Source organism: Schistocerca nitens, chromosome 1 (genome assembly GCF_023898315.1).
Source record: "Schistocerca nitens isolate TAMUIC-IGC-003100 chromosome 1, iqSchNite1.1, whole genome shotgun sequence".
Classification (NCBI taxonomy): domain Eukaryota; kingdom Metazoa; phylum Arthropoda; class Insecta; order Orthoptera; family Acrididae; genus Schistocerca; species Schistocerca nitens.
In genome coordinates this window covers 249372738-249386069 of record NC_064614.1, presented here as the reverse complement: position 1 = coordinate 249386069, position 13332 = coordinate 249372738, and the positions used below count along the sequence as shown (strand labels likewise).

At 42.0% G+C, this 13332-nt stretch overlaps 1 protein-coding gene across 2 annotated transcripts in view; it reads right to left on the bottom strand.

Annotated features, from left to right (window-relative positions):
• LOC126247077 (epidermal retinol dehydrogenase 2-like) overlaps window positions 1–13332 on the bottom strand; it is a 380879-nt gene that overhangs the window by 79458 nt on the left and 288089 nt on the right. For both annotated transcript variants that reach the window (XM_049948448.1, XM_049948446.1), the window contains one exon: window positions 7668–7739. Coding sequence is in view for 1 of the 2 variants with exons in the window: in XM_049948446.1 (XP_049804403.1) it covers window positions 7668–7739 (72 nt within the window). In the remaining variant the exon portion in view is untranslated. The remainder of the gene's footprint in view (window positions 1–7667; window positions 7740–13332) is intronic.

Genomic DNA, 13332 nt, shown 5'->3' with positions numbered 1-13332 from the left:
GGTAAAATACAGGGAGCGAAAGGCTATTTACAATTTGTACAGAAACCAGATGGCAGTTATAAGAGTCGAGGGACATGAAAGGGAAGCAGTTGTTGGGAAGGGAGTAAGACAGGGTTGTAGCCTCTCCCTGATGTTATTCAATCTGTATATTGAGCAAGCAGTAAAGGAAACAAAAGAAAAATTCGGAGTAGGTATTAAAATCCATGAAGAAGAAATAAAAACTTTGAGGTTCGCCGATGACATTGTCATTCTGTCAGAGACAGCAAAGGACTTGGAAGAGCAGTTGAACGGAATGGACAGTGTCTTGAAAGGAGGATATAAGATGAACATCAACAAAAGCGAAACGAGGATAATGGAATGTAGTCGAGTTAATTCGGGTGATGCTGAGGGAATTAGATTAGGAAATGAGACACTTAAAGTAGTAAAGGAGTTTTGCTATTTGGGGAGCAAAATAACTGATGATTGTCGAAGTAGAGAGGATATAAAATGTAGACTGGTAATGGGAAGGAAAGCGTTTCTGAAGAAGAGAAATTTGCTAACATCGAGTATAGATTTAAGTGTCAGGAAGTCATTTCTGAAAGTAATTGTACGGAGTGTAGCCATGTATGGAAGTGAAACATGGACGATAAATAGTTTGGACAAGAAGAGAATAGAAGCTTTCGAAATGTGGTGCTACAGAAGAATGCTGAAGATTAGATGGGTAGATCACATAACTAATGAGGAAGTATTGAATAGGATTGGGGAGAAGAGAAGTTTGTGGCACAACTTGACCAGAAGAAGGGATCGGTTGGTAGGACATGTTCTGAGGCATCAAGGGATCACAAATTTAGTATTGGAGGGCAGCGTGGAGGGTAAAAATCGTAGAGGGAGACCAAGAGATGAATACACTAAGCAGATTCAGAAGGATGTAGGTTGCAGTAGGTACTGGGAGATGAAGAAGCTTGCACAGGATACAGTAGCATGGAGAGCTGCATCAAACCAGTCTCAGGACTGAAGACCACAACAACAACAACAACAACAGTTTCCGAACGAAGTTTCGTTGGCTAATCTGGTTACTACTGAAGCTGGATACAGCTCCCAAAATTATCGATCGACAAAATTCCGCGTTTGCTGGGATTTGGCCGAAAAGAACAAAATTATACTTGTCTGTTTCACAGTCATGAATGAAAAATGAAAGAATTAAAAATGAAATTTACTTTCGTTTCAGAAACACACTATCTCTCTAATTTTTTTGCTGCTCCTCTGTGGTTTCTAATTTCGACTTCCATACCTCACTCTTTCCTAGTCTGCTTGTGCCTCTTCTTCGTTTGCTAGCTCCCTCTTTGTTGTGATCTCTGTTTATGTGGTGCGGCAATGATTAAACGTCTATTCAACGATGAAGTCGCTGGAGGCCCAACTGTAGACCAATGCGAAAGGCGTTGGGTTGGATGTGGGGAATTCTAAAATTTTTGGCGACTTACGGGAAACAATAGGATATTTAATGCTGGGCGTTGAACGGTGATTAGAACCGCTCTCTTTGCTGATAACCTTTTTGTTTGTCGAGTCGCTTTTATCAGGGGCACTTGAAAACTTTTCAGGATGACGATGCTCTAATTACTTTAGTCTTTGTTACTTACATTATTACCCATGATAGTAATTTGGTTACGTTCTAGAAATAACTTAAGTTTTTCTGCCTTTTTTACTCTATTGTCCTCACTGATTAGATTAGATGTGTGTGTGCTGTCAATCGGTACCGTCCCCAAAAGCTTTTTAATATACCGCATTCGTTTTTTATACGAGTTCAGATCATCTCCAGTTTTCGGACTTTTTCTCCAGTGTGAACTGAAACATTGGTTGAGATACTGGACTAAGGAGGAGTTTGGTTCAGCTCTCTATCCGGATATCGATTTTCAGGATTCGTCTCTGAAATGTCACGATCGATTCGATTCTAGAGCCCCTTACATTTAAGAAAGTGGTCCAGTTCTTACGATCTCGACGTTGACGAGACGTTAAATAAGCTTTCGTCAGAAGTTTGGCTTGACATAAGGTCCATCAATTGTAAACAGTGCCGTTATTTTACAGACTGCGTTCGTTAGCTGGAACGGTGGCCTAAATTACACATTGTAGTATAGCTTCCCTTTTGTGCTGTTATATTCTGATGGTGTAGCTCAGCAATATGAGAATTCTGGCTTTCCTGAATTTTTGTCTTCTACTTGTACTCTAACTGATGAGTTTGTCTCGTCAGTGGTATGACTGAATTGCACATTAATTTTTAAACTCAGTGAAAGTCCATTTTATACTAATAATATCTTACAGTTGTAACTTTTAGGTCTGCGTGAATGTGCACCTAGTTGGTAATTATACATTTACTTTGCATGAAGAAAGATTTTTGAAGAGTTTTCCGGAATTAAAAGAAACGAAGAAGCCCCGTAAAACATTTACAGAGGAATTATGGTGGGGAAACTAGAAATAACATATCAAATATTTGCGCAGGGTAAACATCTCTTAATTAGCAAATGTGAGAAAAAATCATTTACGGGCATTAGGTTTGGAAGCTAAGTTCATCGAAACCTTTTTTTTATGAGACTGTGCCTATCTCTGTTCTTATCGTGCCGTTGTGACCAGGTCGACTGGTTCATTTAATAAATGCTTATGTCTAAGAGGGTCGTATAGATCAATAAATTTAATGTAGTAAAATGGATCACCTACAGCGGTCCTTACGATGTTATTAATTATATGGCTACCAGTTTTGGTGCTTCAGTGCACCATCTTGATGCCTTAACTGACGCTGAGGGTGTTAACTCCAAGAGTATACGCGATTCGTCAGTGACCAACATCTATGAACTGGTTTTCGCAGACTACCTGTAACAACGATGTTGTCTCTCCAACCATCAACTACCAACTGACTCACCACGAAAACTGGTGACCGTACAATGAATAATATCGTTAAGTACGGCTGTAGGTGTTTAGTTTTAATACGTCAGAGAACTGCCGAAGTTCCTCAACCTCCAATCGGGAGGATGGACATACAAAAATAAATTTAATCGATTTCTTTGATTAAGGTTTAGCCTGACAAATACATGATTTATGCTGAAATCTAAAAGTCTTGTGAACTGTGCAAGGAAAACCGTTAGCTGTGTCACTCAGTGAGGCCACTGCGAGATGAAAGTAACTAATATGCAAAAGATAACTTGCATTTTCGTGAAGTATTTTTGCTGTATTGTTTCCTGGCCACTTTAAAGCACAGAATTCAATGACGTGATCGTAGTAATGGACAGTAATTATATGTGGGCTATCAAAAACTTTCCTTTTGAGGGAGTTGCTGTGGCATATATGCAACCCAGCGGGATTCCTTTGCGGTTATGTGTTAGCACCAACATGTAGGCAAGGGATTAGTGAGGCCTTGAAACGGGAACTTTCCGACCGCCCCCTTACATGTGTTGCCAGTACAGAGCGATTGACTAGTGAACCTGGATCCCCGCCTTTTGCTGAATTTTGTTTTTTTAAGTCATCATTCTTCTGACTGGTTTGATGTGGCCCACTCCGAATTCCTCTCCTGTGTCAACCTCTTCATCTAAGAGCAGCAATTGCTACTTTCACCCTCAATTATTTGCTGGATGTATTCCAATCTCGCTTTGCAGCTTTTAACCTCTACAGTTCCCTCTAGTACCATGGAAGTTATTCCCTAATGTCTTAACAGACGTCCTACAATCCTGTCCCTTTTTCTTGTCAGTGTTTTCCGTACATTCCTTTCCTTACAGATTCTCCGGAGCACCTCCTCATTCCTTACTTTATCGATTCCATTAATTGTCAACATTCGTCTGTACCACCACATCTCAAATGCTTCGATTCTCTCCTTTCCCGGTTTTCCCACTGTCCATGTTTCACTACCATAGAATGATGTGCTCCAGACGTACATTCTCAGATATTTCTTCCTCAAATTAAGGCCTACTTTTGATACTAGTAGACTTCTCTTGGCAGGAATGTCCTTTTTGACAGTGCTAGTCTGCTTTTGATGTCCTCCTTGCTCCGTCCGTCATTGATTATTTTGCTGTCTAGATAGCAGAATTCCTTAACTTCATCTGCGTCTGATCACCAGTCCTGATGTCAAATTTATCGCTGTTCTCATTTCTGCTACTACTCTCGTCTTTCTTCTATTTACTCTCAATCCATATTCTGTGTCCATTACACTGTTCATTCCATTCAACAGATCCTGTAATTCTTCTTCACTTTCACTGAGAATAGCAATGACATCAGCGACTTTTATCACTGATATCAATTCACCTTGAAGTTTATTCCCGCACTTTAATCTTTCTTTTTTTTCTGTCGTTGATTCTTCGGTGCATAGACTGGACAGTAGAGCCGAAAGTCTAAATCCTTGTCGCACACCCTTTTTAATCCGACCACTTCGTTCTTTGTCTTCTACTCTTATAGTTCCCTCTTGGCTCTTGTACATGTTGTACACTACCCGTCTCTCCCTAAAACTTATCCCTATTTTCCTCAGAATTTCGAACATCTTGCGCCATTTTACACTGTCGAACGCTTCTTCCACATCGACAAATCATATAAACCTATCTAGATTTTTCTTTAGTGTTGCTTCCATTATCAACCGCAGTGTGAGAATTGCCTCTCTTGTGCCTTTACCTTTTCCAAAGCCGAACTGACCGTCATCTAACATATCCTCAATTCTCTTTTCCCTTTTCTGTATATTATTCTTATCAGCAACTTGGATGCATGAGCTGTTAAGCTGATTTTGCGATAATTGTCGCTCTTGTCAGCTCTAGCAGTCTTTGGAATTGTGTGGATGATATTTTTCCGAAAGTTAGGTGACATGTCGCCAGACTCATACATTCTACAACCAACGTGAATAGTTAGTTTTTGCCACTACCCCCAATGATTTCATAAAATCTGATAGGGTGTTAAATATCACTTCTGTCTTATTTGGCCTTAAGTCTTCCAGAGCTCTTTTAAATTCTGTTTCTAATACTGGATCCCCTATCTCTTCTACATCGACTCCTGTTTCTTGTTTATCACATCAGACAAGTCTTCCTCATCATAGAGGCCTTCAATGTACTCTTTCCATCTATCCACCCTCCCCTCTGAGTTTAACAGTGGAACTCTAGTTGCTCTCTGAATGTTACCAAACCTTGTTTTTAATTTCACAGAAGGTTGTTTTGACTTTTCTGTATACTGAGTCAGTCCTTACGAACAAACTTTTGTTTGATCCCACTTCTTTGGCCATTGATTATTCCTGACTAGTCTCTAAAACTTCAGCCTACTCTGCATCACTACTAAATTATGATCTGAATCGATACCTGCTCCTGGGTACGCCAGTCAATCCAGTATCTGCTTTCAGACTCTCCACCTGGCCATGATGTAATCTAACTGAAATCTTCCCGCATCTCCTGGCGTTTTCCAAGTATACTTCCTTCTCTTATGCTTCTTGAACTGAGTATTGGCTGTCACTAGCTGAAATTTATTGTAGAACTTAATCAGTATTTCTCCTGTCTCATTCCTAGTACCAACCTCAAGTCCATATGCTCCCTTAACCCTTTCCTCTGCTCCTTCGCCGCGCGGTCTAAGGCGTCTTGTCACAGTTAGGACGACTGCCCCATCGGAGGTTCGAGTCCTCCATCGGGCATGGGTGTGTGTGTTGTTCTTAGTGTAAGTTAGTTTAAGTTAGATTAAGTAGTGAGTAAGCTTAGGGACCGATGACCTCAGCAGTTTGGTCTCATAAGACCTTACCACAAAGTTCCAAATTTCCTGCTCCTTCCCCTACAACCTCATTCCAATCCCCCATGACAGTTACATTTTCATCTCCCCTTAAGTGCTGAATTACGGTTCGATATCCGCATACAATTTCTCTGTCTCTTCATCTTCGGCTTGCGACGCCATCATGTATACCCGAACTATCGTTGTCGGTGTTGGTCTGCTGTTCATTCTGGTAAGAACAACCCTATCACCGCACTCTTCACAGTGTCTCACTCTGTGCCCTACCCCACTGTTCATAACGAATCCTTCTCCCGTTACACAATTTTCTGCTGCTGCTGGTAGTACTCTATACTCGTCTGACCAGAAATCCTTATCTCCTTTGCACTTCACTTCACTGACACCCACGAGATCTAGATTGAGCCTTAGTATTTCCCTTTTCAGATTATCTAACTTCCCTGCCACGTTCAAACTTCTGACATATCACGGCCCGACTCGTAGGAAGTTACCGTTTCGTTGATTATTCAATTTTTTTCTCGTGGTCACCTCTCGCTTGGCAGGCCCCTCCCAGAGGTCCGAGTGGGGTACTAGTCCGGAACTTTTTTACCATTGGAGAGATCATCATGGTACTTTTTCAAATAAAGGCCATATGTCCTGCGAACATGTCCTTTGAAGCATCCGAGTTCGATCCCGTGGACGCAATCGCCTTACTCATAACATTATCGTTCTCCTACCCAAACGAGCTCGTGGAGACTATCTTTCAAACAACTATAAAAGGTCAAACCACTGTAGTGCTGTGCTATTTTTTTTGTTTGTAGTAAGAAATCATCGGCTATAAAACTGCACCACCATCTATAACCTGAGCCCAAGCGTTTACAGTACAACTTCTGCTGCATGGCGAAGTACAGAGTCAGGAAGGCAGCTGGTGTCAGATTCAAGTCGTGACTCGCTCCTGTCCCAGTGCCAAGCAGCTTATGCGAAGCGAAGTGTCCTCCGGCGTGAGTAACACATGTAATTTGTTGTAGTAACACAAGCAACGTATTGCGTGTAGAGAATTAACTTAGGGCCCCTGCAGATATAAGGAAGAGGGCTGAGTAAAAAAATGGTTCAAATGGCTCTAAGCACTACGGGACTTAAACTTTTATTTTATTTTATTTTATTTTATTTTATTTTAAATCTCATTTTGTTCGTTGCAATTGTTAGTGGCGGACGTCCCCTGACGCCCGTTGAAGTTCATTACTGATCCATTCACTCACTTTTTTTATTACAAAGGGCAGCTAACCTTCTGACCGAGCCGGCTTCTGCGGCCGAGAGGTTCTAGGCGCTTCAGTCTGGAACTGCACAACTGCTACGGTCGCAGATTCGAATCCTGCCTCGGGCATGGATGTGTGTGTTTTCTTTAGGTTAGTTAGGTTTAAGTAGTTTTAAGTTTTAGGGGACTGATGACCTCAGATGTTAAGTCCCATAGTGCTCAGAGCCATTTGAACCATTTTTTTTAACCTCTGACCGAACACGCTAAGCTACCGTGCCAGCGTATCTGAGGTCATCAGTCCCCTAGACTTAGAACTACTTAAGTCTAACTAACCTAAGGACATCACAAATGCCGGCCGCAGTGGCCGTGCGGTTCTGGCGCTGCAGTCCGGAACCGCGGGACTGCTACGGTCGCAGGTTCGAATCCTGCCGCGGGCATAGGTGTGTGTGATGACCTAAGGTTAGTTAGGTTTAAGTAGTTCTAAGTTCTAGGGGACTTATGACCTAAGATGTTGCGTCCCATAGTGCTCAGAGCCATTTGAACCATTTTGATATCACACATACCCATGCCCGAGGCAGGATTCGAACCTGCGACTGTAGCAGCAGCGCGGTTCCGGACTGAAGCGCCTAGAACCACTCGGCCACATCGGCCGGCGAGAGCCGAGCAGACATTTTCCTGCTTCGGACAATCGCTAGATTGACTTATGCTGGAGAAATTGATATCTTACCTGTTTATCTTGAAATGATGCTTTATATTGTTGTCTTTTTCTGTTACGGAAATATCCGGCGACTTTATCGACCTGCAACGAAAGAGAGAACTTACGTCAGTTAATATGCACATAAAAAGCTGCAAAATAAAAGAAAAAGGTCTGTGTGGTACTTTAAGACAATTTATTTTTCGGAAATACAGCCAGTAAACGTCAGAATATACACATAACGAAAATATGTTTTCTGTGAGATGATAATCTTCATGACAAACATGCAGTAGAACAATACTATGAGAGACACAGGGACAGACAAGAGCAATTTCACATCTTCTTTGCAGATCAATGGTTACATCGAACTTTCCAAATTGAAATACCAGGGTTTACTTAAATATCTAGACAACATTTCGCGGCTAATTCATTATGAAATAAACAGCGTTTTCAGTTGTGCGTAGAGAAAGTAGAATATAGACCCGGTACCTGTATCAGTGAGTATCAGAGGAATGTAATGCTTTTCTTGAACTTGACTATATCATGTCTGTATCGATGAAAAGAAAATAAGTTCCGTCGAACTTCCTTCTAGACGCAGCCGACTGCTGTTGACAATATGTCTACATCCATGCCAGCACAGCAATATGAGATGGATATTTCCCTACAGGTAAAATAGACGCATGCATTCAAAATTTGTCAAAACTTGTATATATTAAACACTTTTTTCAGTCACTGCTGCGGTGGGATTTTCTGCAGACTGTTTGCACAAACTTTTAATGTTTTAATAGGATACAACGTGACGATAACAAGCATCATTCTAGTATAGAGTCAGGATAAATAACTGGAGACTGTGGCATCAGTAAGGTATTTGATGTAACAGTTGAATTATGAATTGAAGTAACTTTGACATTGTAGAATGGAAGGTGAGTTGTTCATATGTACCCTCCGTGAGTAGATGAGAGAATTTGAAAAATTATGGAGTGATATGAAGCAGAGCAACATAGACTTATTAAAGCAGCAGCTACATCTTCAGTATAGCTGTGTCTGCACTACGCTAGCTTGACAGTGTCCACTTGCACCACCGAGTGCACACATCGTTAGTGATTGTTGCAATGGGATCCAGGAGAATGGAAACTACTTACATATAAGACTGTAACAAAACTATATATCCATCTACACACCGCCTCCACGACAAAGAGTGAATACCAAATTAGGGAAGCAACTGCAGCTGCTAGAGCCCTGGACAGAGTTACCTCTGCGCTCTCTGGAAACAGTCGAAGGTCTTGGTAGGTGTTTACAACACAGCTTGTTTATTCCGAGTGGAATTAGCCGCTCCCCTGCTTGTCAAGCGTGGACTTAACGGGTCCGTTGCGTCGCCCGAGATGATCCCGCCAGATAGAGATGCTTTGGAACCAAGGACGGACCGTCATATGTCATCAGGAACTTCCTCAGGTGTCGTATGAACTAAAGAGAATATACGGCTAACTGAGTGACTTGCTTCACAAAACCGTGTGCGAGTGCGCGACCGCGTTCTTAATATTGTCTAGTAGCACGTCAGATTCGTTGTTCACGCTCTCTAATATTTTTGTGCCTACCTCTTTGGTTTTTACGCTACGCCTAGATATATTGGGTAAAAGTAATGATTCAAAATCAGCTCTGATCCTCACTCCCCCTCCTTTCCTCTGTCCTTTTCCCGGGCTCCTTCTCCCCCCCCCCCTTCCATCGTCTTTTTTTCCCCACCTCCCCTCTCTCTGCCCCCTTCTCTCCCCCGAGTCCTTTGCATTTCCCTCCTCTGCCTCTTCTCCTTCCCTCTCGCGTCTGCCCTGCCCCTCTCGCCCCTTATGAGTCCTCTCCCTCCTTGGTTCCCCCCCTTTTTCGTTTTTTCCTCCCCTCCCTCCTTGATTTTCCCCGTCCTCCAGGTCCCCTCCCCCCATCTGCCTTTGGCTCGGGAGTGTCATCTTTGTGCCGCCATTTTCGTGCAGTGTTTTACAGTGAGTGTTTTTACAGTGAGTGTTCCATGTTGTGTCTTTTGGGAAGTGTTGCCAACAGCCATCATACTGTCGCTGGGTGTGATTTTTTATCTCTTGCGAACAGAACCAGACTCTCGCCATGTTTTTTAATTGTGTGTCTACTGTGTTACTTGTCTGATTCCTGTGTATTTTATTAACATTGTCAACCCCTTTTGCTTTCTGTTTTAACTTTCCGCATTTTTCCGCCTTTTTACACTTTAAGTCACCGTTTTATCGCCTGTTTTTTTCTTGTTTCTTTCTTCTTCCGTTTTTAAAAAAAAGTCTGTAGGCTGTAGAGGAGCGTACTAAGCTGTTGCCAGCCCGCCCATTTCGGGGGGAATTGAAAATCAATAAAAAAAAGAAAAAAATATTCAAAAGTAAGGAAACATAGGATTAAACGTTTCGCCATCGACGAGGTCATTAGCGACAGAGCACAAGCTCAGATACAGTACAAATGGGATAGGACACCGATCGCGTCCTCACGGAAGGAACCACCCCGGCTTCAGATTGATAGAGGCTACCACGTATTTCTAAACAATTTGGCCAGAGTGGACTACAACGCCGTCCCTGATGAATGCAAATTCAATGGCTGAAACAGTGACCGAGGTCAAAGTTGATGACGGAAAATCGTAATTTCAGTGTTATGCATCTTAAGATTGCTTTTAGACGAATTTTTTTATCAACATCATGAGTTAATCATGTTCAGTTTATTAACGTTTTTGTGTTTTCACGCTGTACGTTGGGTAACCGTCATTGTACAAGTCTAGCAGAGCACTGTGTTGGTCCGTGTTCGATTCTTGGTCGTCGCTGTCGTTCATTCGGTGTTTATTTCGATGTGTAAGTATATTCTGATAAGCGGAATACTTTTCTTTGCCTTTTTTTGAAATACAACATCGTGAGATGTGATTATTCATGAAAGAGGTATATATTATTGTGTACTGTCATTTTCAGCGTTATACATCACGCGCTAAATAGGACTTTCGTAGATGATGACGCTCGTCTGATCTGCACCGTGAAAGTGATGACACCGAAATGTGTCTTTCTGTCAATCGTGTGACTCTTATTTTTTCGGACAGCTAAAAAATTTCATCGCATGACCTCAGACTTACGATCCATCACAGCAGGGCACAGAATTACAAGAGAGGGCGGATGTTATCAAAATTCATGCGTTGGTCCATAACCAGGTGTCCACGCGTGTCTCTCGAGACACTGCGTACGCGCCGAAAATGATACCTTTTTTTTTTTTTTTCAACTATGGGACTTAACATCTGAGGTCATCAGTCCCCTAGACTTAGAACTACTTAAACCTAACTAACCTAAGGACGTCACACACGTCCATGCCCGAGGCAGGATTCGAACCTGCGACCGTAGCAGCCGCGTGCCTCCAGACTGAAGCGCCTAGAACCTCTCGGTCACAGCGGCCGGCAAAATGATATCTGATAGATCTGGTTTTAGAAATGTGAGTCAGACATGTTATCCACGAACGATGAACCGGAAAACATGTGAATGAGGCGAGATTTCGCTCGTGTGTTGCGCATGGTGCGAGAAAAATTTATGTTTCGCCTATTTCTATGATAATTTTCACCCTGCTGATTGCTAGAATGCTTACGAATAGATGATCGGTTAGGATTACGCAGTAATGTACTTTATGTGTATTATTGTACTATACATCACGAAGAAAATAACTGCCAATACATCGTAATATACACTTATTCGATTATTAATCACGCCTCCCGACGTTTTATTTAAAAAAAGGCAAACGGAAGTGTTTCGATCATCAGAATATTATCAGATACACTGAAAAAAATGCCGAACGAAAAATGCCACGCCCAAGAATTGAACGCAGACCACCAGTCCGCCGGTCTAATGCCTTGACCGCTCTGCCACGAAAGTCGCTCCGCTAGACGCTATGAATGGCGGGTATCCACGATACAGCACAAAAAAAAAAAACGAAAACGTCAATAACGCGAACATTATTAGCTTTGGGCCCCACATTATATTGATGAAAGATGGTTATTTTTATAGATTTTTCGATGCATAATATTGAAAATACGATTTTCCATCAACAACTCTGACCTATATTTTTTTTTCAAAAATTAGGAAGTGTCTAACAAAAAGGCAAAACGCGTGTCTTTTTTCCGTATAGAACGTCCTTAAAAAGCGTGATCGGAATCTATGACCCACGTGTCAGACCCTCTCCCCCCCCCACCCCCTCCCCTGCGTCATCAGTAATCATACGTAACCGTTTATTCAGATAATAATAAATTAAGAAAAATTCCGTCAGAAAGAGAACACAGTTGCTACAAACACGCCTGTAGTTAACATTGTGACACCAAAACACAAGCATGCCTTCTTGTCTTATTTGTAAAATGTTCGTTAACTCGATGTCGAGGTCATTACAGACTGGTTTGGATAATCTGCTTTCAGCTAGTGCTATTTGCATTAGAAAGTGAAACGACAATCCAGTTCCTGTTATTCCACGTAGCGCGGAACTGTAACCGAGCACATCGAGATAACCATGGTGCTTCCCAAGGACAGAAATGATATTTAAGAGAGAATTTTCTGCATGTTCTCCGTCAGAGCGAGTGGAAGTTAGGACTGCATCCAGTCTATAAGCTTTTGTATGAGCTTAAGCTCTTGCTGTTAAAGTTCTTGACGACAGCTCACAGAATATGCATTTAAATCGCTTGCGAAAATCAGTATTCTGTAGCTACACTTATTGTACATAATAGTTTTAGTCACGCACAAACAATCTGGCAACGGTAGAAACAGCAGTGCGTGGAATGGGCGTGTATCACATAATTGGACTATATAGAAATTAACTTTTTTACTGTTCGGGGGCGTACAAGCTCCAAACATTTTTGTGTCCGACGAGCAAGCACTTTATCCCGCATCTAACCTGTTCAGTGCTTTCCATATTGATTCAGCGGAGCGAGCATCATTGATCCCCGTCATACCTTCAATTTCACTTCTTGGTTTTAAGTGATCGCAAAAGTCTTAAGAAATGCACCACTCAACAACGATCGCCGATTGGCCGCAATTCGTCTCGTAGAAATTTGTACCATCTTTACTGGTAAATACATAGAACGGTAACAAAGATGGCGGCTAGTAGACGGATGTCTACGGGTTACTAACTGAGACTCAGGTTCTGATTTTCTGACTGAGGGCGGTCGTAATTATCTACGAAAATTTAAATTGTAATTAGGTTTCACGAATCCACCGAGATTCTCAAATCATCTGATGGAATCATTTAGAGGAACTACAGCAAGAAGCGTCATGCAGGAATTTCAAAGGTATTCAAAAATGGTTCACATGGCTCTGAGCACTATGGGACTTAACATCTGAGGTCATCAGTCCCCTAGAACTTAGAACTACTTACACCTAACTAACCTAAGGACATCACACACATCCATGCCCGCGGCAGGATTCGAACCTGCGACCGTAGTAGTCGCGCGGTTCCGGACTGAAGCGCCTAGAACCGCTCGGCCACCTCGGCCGGCAAAACCTATTCCGCCTGTATTGTAACTCTCTGAGCCTTTCTACCACATCACTGTTACGTACTTTCGCGATGTTATCGGTAAAATTCCCGTAAATGTTAGCATCTGATAATGAGTTTTCTGAGTGTTGACAGCTTGATAATGAACAAAGAAGTTTTTCACGTAAACATGTAACTTGTCCTTCAAGAATCA